The 13,909-nt window shown below is 40.7% G+C and overlaps 1 protein-coding gene across 4 annotated transcripts in view; it reads left to right on the forward strand.

Annotated features, from left to right (window-relative positions):
- Positions 1–13,909, forward strand: part of LAMB2 (laminin subunit beta 2) — a 74,468-nt gene continuing 60,559 nt past the window's right edge. For 3 of the 4 annotated variants that reach the window (XM_075183550.1, XM_075183551.1, XM_075183553.1), the window contains exons 1-2: positions 1–249; positions 6,842–6,963. In XM_075183550.1, coding sequence (XP_075039651.1) covers positions 6,939–6,963 — 25 coding nt within the window. In that variant the 5' untranslated portion in view covers positions 1–249; positions 6,842–6,938. The remainder of the gene's footprint in view (positions 250–6,841; positions 6,964–13,909) is intronic. The other variant, XM_075183554.1, reaches the window with a different exon arrangement.

Consider the following 13,909-nt stretch of genomic DNA (forward strand, 5'->3'; position numbering starts at 1 on the left):
CACTCCTGCTTTGTACTCGCAGTTGCCTGGCTGTGTCTGCAGCTAGTCAGCGCTGTGTGGTGGAGAGTCTCCAGCCACACTGCTCCAGTACCGAGGTCCCCTCCCTCCTCAATACCAAAGTTTTGTTGTTTTTTTTTTCTGTCATAAGATTTTTGACTTGAAATAACTTCAGAGTGAGCTCAGATGAAGCTGGCTGCAGGGAGCTGACAGCCGAGGATTAGATACCTGCGGTCAGGAGCCTTATTCTGGGTGAGTGGCCACTGATTCAGTGACAAATAGAGGATTTATTTAGTAGTAGTGTGTGGAGATCTTGCAGCAGTCTGTGACTTTATAAATTCCTCTTGATAAATATGAATTTACCAGAATAAAGATAATAAATCACTGATCATTATCTATCTCTTTATACTCGATATTATAGGTGCTTTAGCTGTTGTGGAACTACAAGTCTCAGCGTTCCATGACAGTCTCTGACTTACTGGATTTTTAAGAATGACTGTTTATATGTTTCTGTCTATGGGTAGTTGAAACAAAGTAACATTCTTCAGATTTGTACATAGTATATGTTATTAATCACCACATTGTTACATACATTATACAGAGTAAGAATAGTGATATTGTGCATTCATCACTATGTACAGAATAGGAGCAGACAACTGTATACAGTATATGGAGCAAGCAATGTGGGTCTACCCAGGAGAATTGCCAGGGACTCACATTTATTTTGGAACACATTCTTCAAACCAGATGCTGCTTCAGACTGTTAAAATTGATTGTTTAATGTATCAACACACTGAATAGCCATGAAAAATTATAATAGATGTCAATATGTTTCTTAGTTCATCCACCACCTGATAACACAACACATAACCTTGTTACTAATTGTATTGCTGTGTTACGTTTGAAACTCTCGTCACTTATTTCACCAGCTCTCAGGGGAGGGCTGTCAAATTTTAGAGCCAGGGGCAAGACTGGGCTCAGCAGCCTACTAGGAACATTTTAAAGGAAATGAATGTAGATGGCCCAGTGACCCAGCTCAAGGTAGCCCACTATGGGGGTGAATGCCCCCCCTGCCCAGCCAGCTCTAAAGGGTTAATAACTGTTTTGCTACATTGTTTCAACAAAGTAAAATACTGACAGCAAATCCTGGCTGCCTGCCAAGTTCTATTGCATAGGGAGCTGGGGGGCCATGAAAGTTAACCCTTAATGCCGCTGATAAGATGATCATTTTTGTCATTCCAATAAGCTTATTAAACATAGAACTTGGTGTGTTTAAAAGCTGTTGCAACTTTAAGGCAGTAGGAAAATAAATAACAATGTTTGCAAATAATCTCATTACCAATTGGAAGAAATGTATTGAAAACTGATAAAAACATAAATAAATAAAGTAAACACATAACAAACTGTGCTTGTGCAGAGGGTTAAAAAAGTGGTTTATCTGTGTCACTCAGTTGTATGAAAAATGACTGTTGAACAAAGCACCTGTCTGGCACAGTCATAGACAACACTCACACAAAACATGATTAAAATAGCACATTAATGTAATGTGGCTATCACATAGCACTTTATAAGCATAAGCATTACTCACACCTGGAACATGATGGACTCTTATCCTATTATTATATTTCTATTTCCATTTGACAGCGTGTATCCAGGGAAGTCTGTGACATCACGTTTAAAGGGACACCAAAAATGACATCTCAAATAACTTTTAACAGTGAAAACAAAGCTAAGGCTTTCTTTCCTGTATATTTGCTATATATGCATTATTGTTTGAGCTACTATGTGTAGTTTTATATTCCTTGTTTGGATTATTACATGTGCTAGCCAGTGATGGATGTCTGTCCACCTCATAGTTCCATGTAGCAAACTGTCACTGCTGGGCGTGATGTAGAGCAATTAGAAGATGAAATGGATGGGTCTGCACGGTGGCTCAGTGGTTAGCACTTCTGCCTCACAGCACTGGGGTCATGAGTTTGATTCCCAACCATGGCCTTATCCATGTTGAGTTTGTATGTTCTCCCCGTGTTTGCGTGGGTTTCCTCCGGGTGCTCCGGTTTCCTCCCATACTCCAAAAAACATACTGGTAGGTTAATTGGCTGCTATTAAATTTCCCTTAGTCTCTCTCTGTCTGTGTGTGTGTGTGTTAGGGGATTTAGATTGTAAGTTCCAATGGGGCAGGGACTGATGTGATTCTCTGTGCAGCGCTGCGGAATTAGTGGCACTATATAAATAAGTGGATGATGATGATGATGATGATGATGATGAATAAGAGCATAAGAACACAGCACAAAGTATTTCAGCTCTACTGATTCCTGTGTGTCTAAGTGTAGGCAAGTCTAAAGTGGGAGGGGCCAATATGTAGCCAATCGGATCTTCAAAAACATTTGCAGCAGCACAGCATAGGCATGTGATGTTCCTGTCTAACTGGTGCAGGAAGATTCTGTTGCAAGGAACTGTGCTATATAGCAAGGTGCATGGCCCCGTGCTAGGATGTGGGAAGGCAAGGTCAGGGTTTAGGACATGGGATAGCTTTAAAAGTAAATCTTGGTTTCGGTTAGGGCATGCCATAATGCATGGTCTAAGTTTCAAGCTCGGCATAGGTTCAGATGCAGGGCTTGAGCTAATGATAGTATTATGTAAGGTTTAGGTTGAGGGTAGTACTATTTTGCGTTATCTTTTACTTTGATCTAGTGGATGTTAGGGTCACTTTCTTCAAGCACCCTAAAAATGAAGACTACCCCCCTCCAGCTCTTATCCTCAGACTCCCCACCAAGTAAACCACCCCCCCCAGATCCCGCTTCACTTTCTTCTGAAGTGGGCAGAGCTTTTCTGGCGTGAATTGATACAAATTCCTGATCCCACCCCCGCTGTGCGATAATGTGAATTGCATCATCGAACAGCCGGGGGCCAGCCCTTTTTATGCAAATCATGTCTTCATGCCCTCAACACTTATTTCTTGGACCCCCCCCCCCACACACACACACACCCCTCCCCTCCAGGATCTCTTGGCGGGTCATCCAGAAAGTAGACAAGTAAATAGGCAACTGGCAACAGTGAAATGGCCAGACCTACACAGATTACAAACTGGAACAGAGCACTGTCTGACATCAGCGTGTCCTTTGTGTTTGTTAGGAAACATATATTGTATAAGTTGAAAATAGTTTGATCATTTGGTTACTGTGCTGTTTTCTGCACATAGAATATAGAAAGAGATCCAGCAGAGTTTGTAGGGTGACTAAGTATGTAGCTGTAGATATCTTTCTCTATTTATTTAATGAGCAAGTGAAGCCGCTATTTGACATTAAAATATATATATCACAGGATGTGCATTACTGAGCTGAATAATGTACATAATATCGCTGGTGTGTTTATCTTAATAGTCAATCAATAGTATAAGTCCAGGATAGACCATGTTGTGGACAGTAAGATGGTCGTGGACATTCCTCTCCCCTAATAACACGCACCAACCACAAACCACATCTATTAATAGGCACACATTCACAAAACACCACATTCCCCAGAGCTTCCATCAAATAAATCCTCTCCCTCCTACTGTACTCTCTGTTGGACCTACACCTGGTATCCAGGCTCACAGTACCTTTACACCACTCCAGCAACAGACACATTATTGTGTGTCCAATTCCCTCTCCACTAAGTACAGTATCAGTGGCATTCTAGAGCCATTTTACTACCATAGCACTCAGCACCCTTTGTATATCCCTCCTTAAGGCTAGCACTCATTACCAGCTTACTTCCTACTGCAGAGCTGGATGCTGTAATTTCATTCCACGCGACCGCTACGACTCACAGTATTTTTTCATATTCTTGTTTGTTACACACCCACCAGAAAATATATCTAACTTATGGTGCACAGTTTAAAAGTAAAATCCCACAAAGTTCTAACAATTTAATTTTGGATGGAGTTCACTAAGAGAGAATAAAACTTTTACTTAGCTTCGGTCTGGAGTTACCCACCATCCAGAGGTTCATCTTGGTTTCAACAGTCCTGGGGGTAAATGTATCAAGCTGCGAGTTTCCGGCGGGTTTGAAAAGTGGAGATGTTGCCTATAGCAACCAATCAGACTCTAGCTGTCGTTTTTTAGAATGCACTAAATAAATAACTAGAATCTGGTTGGTTGCTATAGGCAACATCTCCATTTACCCCCTGGTCTGTAATCCTCTCTCCTACTAAGGGCAAGTCTTTTTCAAACTAACTTTGTTTTGCTAATTCCCCTCCCATGTTATCTTCTCATTCACATGAATGGAGAGATCACAGTTGAGGGATAGTGACAACACCACTGCCTTCTGAAATCGGGCATGCTGTATCAGGAGAGATGAGTACAGTACTGGACCATTGGTCCTTATGGGGTAATGTGTCATATCGGAATGATACCAGACTAAAGAAAATTAATATGTTGTCATTTATCTTATATCAGTCAACTCCACCAAAAACTACATTTTTAGCTTTAGATATAGTTCTTCTTTAACTATTTCAAGACCGCAGGGTTTTAGCTTCCTTCCTGACCAGACCAAATTTCACATTTTGTAATGTGTGAATTACAAACAGCACTTTATTATATTTTAGTTCATGCATGATTTTTTTTTAAAAAAACTTTATTTGTTACTTAAAGCCAAAGAGGTAGACAGAGATATATAAAAGTAACATATATCTATACAGTCAGTAGTTTAACCTTTTGGGGTATATTTACCAAACTGCAGGTTTAAAAAAGTGGAGATGTTGCCTATAGCAACCAATCAGATTCTAGTTGTCATTTTGTAGAATGCACTGAATAAATGACAGCTAGAATCTGATTGGTTGCTATAGGCAACATCTCCACTTTTTCAAACCCACAGTTTAGTAAATATACCCCTTTGACTATCAGGTCTTTATGGTTTTAAGGAGCCCCCTAAGACAGGAAGGGGAATCAGTCAAAAAGGGGAGGGTCTAAAGTGGCAGATAAGGAGGAGGAGGAAGGCTGAAAGGGGGTAAGAAGCTCCTTTAGGAAAGGAGAGGGGGGGGGGGGGAGATGTTTAAATAGGAGAATTGGACAAACTTCAAGGTCAATAAAACTCACTGTAAATTGTAGCTAAATCCAAACAATAATAAAGATGTAACAAAAACATTGATCCTTGGGATTGGGCTGCGCACCAAAAACTGCTTAAAAATATCTTTTAATAATCTTTTACTGAAAATAGAATCCATTAAAACCAAAGTTTCAATCCCCATCAAACGGTAAATAAAATATTGAAGATCCTTCAGTACACAAAACACTGTGTTTGCAAAACCACTTAATTGTGCAAAATGCAAACACTGGAAAAAAAAACAATAAATAAATTTGCAAGTTCATAATGTCTTCTTTATTTTTATAAATGTTTTTAAAACATTTAACAAGTTCACAAAACACAGCACCATAGAGAACATTAGTACAGTTCAACAAGCTTCCTATTTCTTTCCCCATCCTAAATTGTAATTGGTTGAGCTGTGTGCGGTTATCTCTGAGTGTTCTGCAGTAACCAGGGGGGAGATGAGCGAGCCTTCTGATTTTATAAGCCACTATAGCACCGCACAGCTCACACTCCTCTCTCTCTTCCCTTCCCTCGCCAGAACCCTCCTATGCTGGGTCACCTAGATGCTACACCTCCAGGGGCAAATAGGTACAAATAAAATGACCCTTGGACAGCTCCCGGATCCTAGCGCTAGAACTAAAACCTGCAGCAGTTGTCTAATCGTGATGTCACAGACTTCCCTGGATACAAGCTGTCAAATGGAAATAGAAATATAATAATAGGATAAGAGTCCATCATGTTCCAGGTGTGAGTAATGCTTATGCTTATAAAGTGCTATGTGATCGCCACATTACATTAATATTCACAATGTGCTATTTTAATCATGTTTTGTGTGAGTGTTGTCTATGACTGTGTCAGACAGGTGCTTTGTTTAACAGTCATTTTCATACAACTGGGTGACACAGGTAAACCACTTTTTTAACCTCTGTACAAGCACAGTTTGTTAAGTGTTTACTTTATTTATTTATATTTTTATCAGCTTTTAATTAATTTCTTCCAAATTTTAATGAGATTATTTGCAAACATTGTTATATTTTTTCCTACTGCCTTATAGTTGCAACAGCTTTGAAACATACCAAGTTCTATGTTTAAAAAGCTGATTGGAATGACAAAAATAATCATCTTACCAGCGACATTAAGGGTTAACTTTCATGCCCCCCCCAGCTCCCTATGCAGTAGAACTTGGCAGGCAGCCAGGATTTGCTGTCAGTGTTTTACTTTGTTGAAACAATGTTGCAAAAATAGTCATTAACTCTTTAGAGCTGGTTGGGGCGGGCTGGGCCTGGGGGCAGGGGGGCTGATCCCATAGTGGGCTACCTTGGGATGGGTCACTGGACTACCTGCAATTTTTTCCTTTAAAATGTTCCTAATAGGCTGCTGAGCCGAATCTCTCCCCCCCCCCCCTCCCCGGGCTAACCTTTGCCAACCAGCCCCTGAATATATTATATTTTAAATTTTGCTTTTATAACTTCATAAATCTGACATTATCCAGATATTCATTATCTGTATAATGTCAAAAACATTTCACAACTCAGACATTATACAGAACGTATACAAGCACTCCTCCTGCGTGTAATGATTCCGTAAATGTTTCACAAATGCTGAGCAGAAAAGAAATACGAGATAGATGCAATAACAGCGTTTTATTCCAGATTCTCAGCCAGTGGCTGATCAGAGCAGCGGAAAAATATTTTCTTTGCGATGAGCGATGCTTGTCTGTGCCAAATTAACGATTAATTCCATCTTTCTTTCATTGCTGCCATATCTACTGAAGTCTGTTGGACTAGACACATCTTCTATAAACTTGTCCTGAGTGAAACAACACAACATATTACTGAGGCTCCGTCGAAGAGCGGCCCGTCCCGTCCAAAATGCTGCCGGTCCTGGTGATAACGGGTAAGTAGTATTTATCATTTAATGTGCTCATCTCGTCTTGCATGATGTTCCATAATTAAATATGCAATAAGTAAAGAGTGACAGGGTGATGATTACTGAGAGTTGTTGCTTTAGCGTTTGAAGGACACCTCCCATGATGCACCAGGAGAACTCTAGCTCCATAATAGCTGTTGTGTTGAAGTCTGTCCCTCTTTGACTCTTAATGTACATCTTAAAACTCATACACACGTCTGAAATTCCTGTTGGATGACACCTGACCGTGTTTATTCATGGTGAAAATTCCTCTTTAAACCAAAGCAAAATAAAAATCCACTCCTAAGTATTGCAGGCATCTGTAGAAGACGGTTGATCATCGATAAAGATATCGGGCCATTTTAATAAACTGGGCTTATGCCGCCCATCTGATTGGCACACAGTGGTCAACAGGGGCATTTGCCCAGGGCAGGGTGGACTCCGTTAGACTTCCCAATAATGTCTCCTGCTGGCAGAGAAACCAACAGACGCCTTGTTTGAAAGAGAGGAGGCGCCTCTCAAAGTGATTTGTTGGCCAATCTTGGTTCCATTAAAAAAAATATTCTCGACTTCATAGTCTTCAACTTACATTAACTAAATCCTAAGGGCCTGATTCATTATGGAAAGTAAAGCATAAAAAAGGAGTAACTTTGCACCTTGGCAAAACCATATTGCATAGGAAGGGGGGGGGGTGTATTTGTGGGGACTTATTTATAGTTGGTGGTAGGGCATGTCCTAGATCAACTTTAAATTTCAGTGTAAAAATAAAGCTATAAAGTATCTGTGTGCTGCATGTAAAAACAGCCAGGATATGCAAAATAAAAGACTAATTTGCACCCTTTGCATTGTAACATGGATTGTCCTGGAGAAAATTTACTCCGTTATTTGCCTCACATTCCTTAATTAATCAGGCCGTAAATCTGAACCCATACCTCCCAGCAGCGGGACAGGAGGTGTGGCCACATCTCCATGAGGGTGTGGCCACATGGCGATTGGGAGTGTGGTCACGCTGCCCATTAGCTATGTCCCTAAATTCGGGACTGTCACGCTGAAATTGGGACAGCTGGAATCAGAGGCAGAACTAACTAGCTTGCTAGTTCCGACCTCTACAGCGGGCCCCATTATCTCCATGGGCCCCCGTGCACTTCACCTGCTGCATCAATGCTAGTTCCACCACTGCCTAAGAGATATGTGAACCTACCTCAAACTCTAAAGCTTCCAAAACCCCACCAGTGATCACATCTTACCTCCCAGATTCTACAAATATATTAAATCCTCAATCACCATCATTTATACCTGCGGAAATGTAAATAAATGTTTTTTATTTTATACTGCTGTATCGAGAAAACCTGCTACCTGCCACCCTCCCCTGTGTTTTACACACAGATTTTAGGGATCATATTTTTGTAATTCCCTTGAAGCATAAATATCTTATAGTGGACCCGTCACCTGTGCACAGCGGAGGACGCCATTCTTTTTTAGCTGAACCAATACTCTATGCCTATTTATTTTCTAATAACTAGTGAGTCTACTGAGGCCTGGGGCACAATGTCCAATGGGTAAGCTGCAGACTGCCCATCCTCAGCCCAGTCTGGCTTTCGTGCCAAATATCAGTGGGATTGTGGGATTGGCAACATTCTGTCCCCAAGACACGATAGTTACTGCTCATGCATTTGTTTCCACACGGAAAAGGGGAAAAAAATAACTTTTCTCTTTTTCTGGGCAATGGATTAAACATTGCAGGAAGCTGCCGTTTTGTTTTCCTGAAATAAAACTCATGTGACAGCAACGTGGATCTTGAAATGCAATTCATTTAATATTTGTTTCCCGTGAGTTTGGAAAAGAAAACACAGAATTAATAAAGCAGCCTCTGCCCACGGATGGTTTGCGACCTCCTGCCATCTGCTTGTGAAGTTATTTGCTTGTTCTTCACATGTCATTTCATGGGGATAATTGGTTGGCCCAGCGCAGAACCGTAACAAACAATCCAGTTTAACAATAGGAATTAAACCACATTCAATTCTCGGTTTCCATGAATTTGTGTTTTCATCATTGTAACCTTTTCCATAACCCATTCATGGTTAGATGTATTCCACAGATGTGGTTGACTTCTGTCTTTGTTTAGCTGGTTGAAGCAGGGATTAATTAAACATAAAACAAGGTTTTAGTGGTAATTCTCAGGATTGACCTTTAGTGACTAGACAAGTTTTAGTGCTGGATGTATAAATAAGCACTCATTCTTGTGCTTGTAGATGCTAGACAATGTTATTATTGGCTCTACCCTGTCCTACACTGATGAGTCCTGCCAAGGATATAACAGTGTGTAGGTAGCTGTGAACTTTGTCTCAGCGCTGGCACATGTTATGCGTTAAAACCCCACTGAGAATAGCAATGACTTTATCACTTTTCATTGTTTCATCAAAACATGTTGTCAATTCCAAATCATCTCTAACACTTTTAGTTTTTACTGTTAATCTCTCCCACTAGGCCAACAAACTAGGAAAATGTATAATGCAAAATTAAGCTGTGCCCTGGTTACTTCACCCAGGAAAGCAGTAGCCTCATTGGTCAGGATAAAAAGCCGCTAGTCCTCAGCTGTGCTTCACAAATCGATCAGAACTATTTTGTTGTAGGGCAGAAACATTAGTGACTGGATAAGCATTATGGGAAATGTAGTTCAGCAACAACATTTTTCTGGCTCTAATCCTACATGGGAAATAAACAGCAGCTCTCTGGCATTAAGGCTATTTATATTCTAACCTCCTCTAACATCTCCTGCCCTCGCTAAACCCACACAAGCTATCATGAACTGACACTGCCAGGCCTTGATTTCACCTTTTTGCTCCTGGAGGTTGGTTTAATTACCCCTCCTCTGTCCCATCACCATAGAGCTCCATGGTTCCCTAAATCCCCCATGTATCATCTGTGTAAAGGAAATAAGTGTAAGAGATACACAGAAAACCGTGAATTAGGGGACAGAAAGTCATGTAATACCACTGTCCCATTTTGCTAGCCATCCTTTGACAAGCTCTGTGTCAGTGCATTTTATAAAGCGGTCAGTAAAAATATATTGGCTTGTTTATCATCCTGCTGCAGCATTAAGTAAAACTACAGACCAGCAAATTTTAGTTCTCAGAGCACCAAAGAGCAATATTGTGCTCTAACTCATAACAGCCAATCAGATATTAGCTTTCAGCAATCTAGTGTCAGACTAATGAAAGCTGACATCTGATTGGCTTTTGTACATATCTTTGCACCATAATCCCCAGTGCCTGTAAAGCAGAGGATAATACTGTGTTCCCAAGCTCTATATAAGTCCATGAGAGTTAAACAAGGACAGCAATGTTATACCCAGACTGGGTCTCTTACCTGTAGCCCGCGGCCATGGCAGAGGTACAGGGATCCCTGCATTCCTGCCTTTGATGGGAGCTGGCACAGGTGTTTGTACTTGACTGAGAACTACGAGGAAATGTTTACGGTCCCTGACACACTAGTCCAGGCGTGCAGCTCTGCGGGGAGATAGTTTACAAATAACGGTACATTGTATTAAAGAACTTTCTCAATGAAATGTGCTGGAGGTGATAAAGCGAGGAGAGGATGGTGGTCTCTGGATTCCTGTAAAATGGTTATTGTGTGTAGGATTCTGGGGGATTTCAGGGTCTCAGAATATTTTAGCTCAGGTGCTGTTTCCTCCAAGCTGTGTGTTCCAAGCTGCATATTCTAAGCTGTGTGTTCCTAGCTGTGTGTGCTATGCTGTGTGTTCCAAGTTGTGTGTTCCAAGTTGTGTGTTCTTTGCTGTGTGTTCCAAGTTGTGTGTTCTTTGCTGTGTGTTCTATGCTGTGTGTTCCATGTTGTGTGTTCCATGTTGTGTGTTCCATGTTGTGTGTTCCATGTTGTGTGTTATATGCTGTGTGTCCTAAGTTGTGTGTTCTTTGCTGTGTGTTCTATGCTGTGTGTTCCAAGTTGTGTGTTCCAAGGAAGAGTGCAAGCGTGTTCCATGCTGTGTGTTCCAAGCTGTGTGTTCCATGTTGTGTGTTCCATGTTGTGTGTTCCATGTTGTGTGTTATATGCTGTGTGTCCTAAGTTGTGTGTTCTTTGCTGTGTGTTCCATGCTGTGTGTTCCAAGCTGTGTGTTCCAAAGAAGAATGCAAGCCTGTCCTAAGCTGTGTGTTCTGTAAGGTGTGTGTTCTAAGCTGTGTGTTCTGTAAGGTGTGTGTTCTAAGCTGTGTGTTCTGTAAGGTGTGTGTTCTAAGCTGTGTGTTCTGTAAGGTGTGTGTTCTAAGCTGTGTGTTCTGTAAGGTGTGTGTTCTAAGCTGTGTGTTTTGCAAACAAAAGTGTTAAAAGACGACAACACCTAATACACAGGTTGCTTTATAAAAAATAACCTTCACCAAACATGATGATAAAGGAGGTGATGTCTAAACATTCCTGGAAACTAACTTCATATAGATAGATAGATAGATAGATATACAAAAGTATGTCCATTGAGATTATATAAATAAATAGCAGTGCATTATAAATAAATGATGATGATGATAATATAATTTAAATAACATGAGAGGTTAATTTTGCACCAAAGTGAATTAAGAGGAACACTCTCAACTCACTAACTGTACGGGGCTTGCTGTATATGTCCAAATAAATAAATTGCACGTATGTATAATGTGCATGTATGTAGACAACATCTGCTGTTTTAACAATTGTTTCTTACAATAGATTTCTGACATCTCCAATATCTTCAGTTCCAACAAGTTCCTGAAATGTTACAACTATATCTGTGAATATTACCAGTAGTTTCATACAGAGCAGCCTGTTATGTAGGTTGTATGGTTATTTGAGTGTCTCAAGTTGGCTACACATGTATGTAATTATCATGCAGATTACACGATTCACAACTGTTTGGTCAGATATTGCATTAGTGTGTACGCTCCCACGATCATGTTTTATTGTACCAAATCACATGGGTTCTGTTGATTTGGTTTTATAATCTTACGAAAAATCACAATCAACGATGGAACAGTGTCGGGCAAATGTGGCAGTGTGCACGCACTCACCACCAGCAGTGTAGGCAGATATCTGTACAGTTTACAGAGTCAGGATCTGTTCAGCAGATGGTTATGACAGATGAAGATCACAGACCTGAAGGTAAATCATGTAGGTGTATACACATGAATTGGCCTGATCATCAGGACTTTCAGTCGTTGGTGAAATCGTTACAGATATTGCATCTGAAGTAAGATTGCCAAGGTGTGTACCCAGCTTTATACAAGAGGTGAAAGTTATGAGTAATGACTTTTGTTTTTAACACTTTCACCACCGAATCACTGACTTGGTATAAAGCAGCGACTATTTGTTCAATCACGTGACTTCAGCACAGATAAATGGCTCTTCTGTTCACCTACAGAAATATAATGTAAACAAACTAGACCTTCCTTATTTATGTGGTGCCAGGACAGGAAACAAACAGATCCTTGTACTCAGATTGCTGAAGTCTACATCCCCCTCCAAATTAGTGAGACCCTGTAGTGAGTTTCTGTAGGAAGGTAACTGCAGTGATTCAGTGATACATTGTTTACTGTCTCAGTACAAGAAGACTGTGTGTGTGATTGCAGGTCATCTCTCATCAGTAATCCATAATAATTTCCATGAGCATGTTAGCTGTTGGGAAGTGGCATTATAAACTGTTCACTAAGATTAGTTATAATCTCATGTTTTGCTTTTTAAATTAAGTTGCTTAATAAATATTAATGTACAAAGCCCTTAATCCAGGGTTTCCCAAACCCAGTCCTCCGGGCTCCCCAACAGTGCAGGTTTTCCATATCTCCCTGCTGGAGCACAGGTGTATTCATTACTGACTGACACATTGTAACAGATCCACAGGTGGTCCTAATTATGTCACATGTGATCCAGAAAACCTGCACTGTTGGGGAGCCCTGAGGACTGGGTTTGGGCAACCCTGCCTTAATCCGTTGCAAATGGGTATATACCCTATAACTGGGCTCATTGCTGCGGAGTCCTGTACATACTGGCAGTGGGGCCCTCTACTGGAAGGAATGGGTACTACTGTTGGACAGGTGTAGGAGGGATTTGTTACACAAGTAGAAATGACAGCTCCTCCTGATTGGATGTCTGTGGAGAACGTACAATCAGGAATTGTGTCACATCCAGCAGAAATACTCAGTAATATTATTCATAGGACCATTGGGTGAGCCGACCTTCAGACATTAGAACAATCTTTCTTTTCATATAATCATTATACCATTTGGGGCATATAAATTATAAAGACAAAACAAACACATGGTTGTCAAATTTATGGACTATTGATAAGTATTGGAGGTTACACTAATACAAACAGTTCTATATGTAGAGTTATGCAGGTCGACACTATGGAAAACAGATTAAAGGAAGCGCATTGTTAAACTGTATTATAAAAGATCTGATCAATGCTTTTTATTCTGAACGTAGATGGTGCTAAATGATTGCACGGCGGAATGCGCTGGAACCAATCGTGGGATCTGGGTGGAATGTTTTAAACTTTCCATCGTATCGGTGCCTTAGACAATTGTATCCCTGTTCAACAGACGTTGCAGCTGTAGTAGAACTAAGCCAGGGAACATACTTGTACTATAATATAATGTTCTTGATCATTATGTCCAGATCTGATCTATCTAAAGAGGAATGCGCTGCAGTTGGCTTCATGCAGTTGGCAATCTCCAACTATCCAGCTGCTCCTGAACTCCATCTCCCATAATGCACAGCGAGGGAGAGAGGCAGTACGGGAAGCCTTGGAACAGTTTCCCAAATCCTTATACATCTGTGCTACCAGAACAATTAGTTTACCCTGTAAGTTACCAGGAGCATTGGCATCGTTTAGTGTAACTTTGCCGCCATTTGTTCAAAAGGCTGGTACCTGATGACTATATTCGTCCCACAT

The sequence above is a fragment of the Mixophyes fleayi genome, chromosome 8 (genome assembly GCF_038048845.1).
Source record: "Mixophyes fleayi isolate aMixFle1 chromosome 8, aMixFle1.hap1, whole genome shotgun sequence".
NCBI lineage: Eukaryota > Metazoa > Chordata > Amphibia > Anura > Limnodynastidae > Mixophyes > Mixophyes fleayi.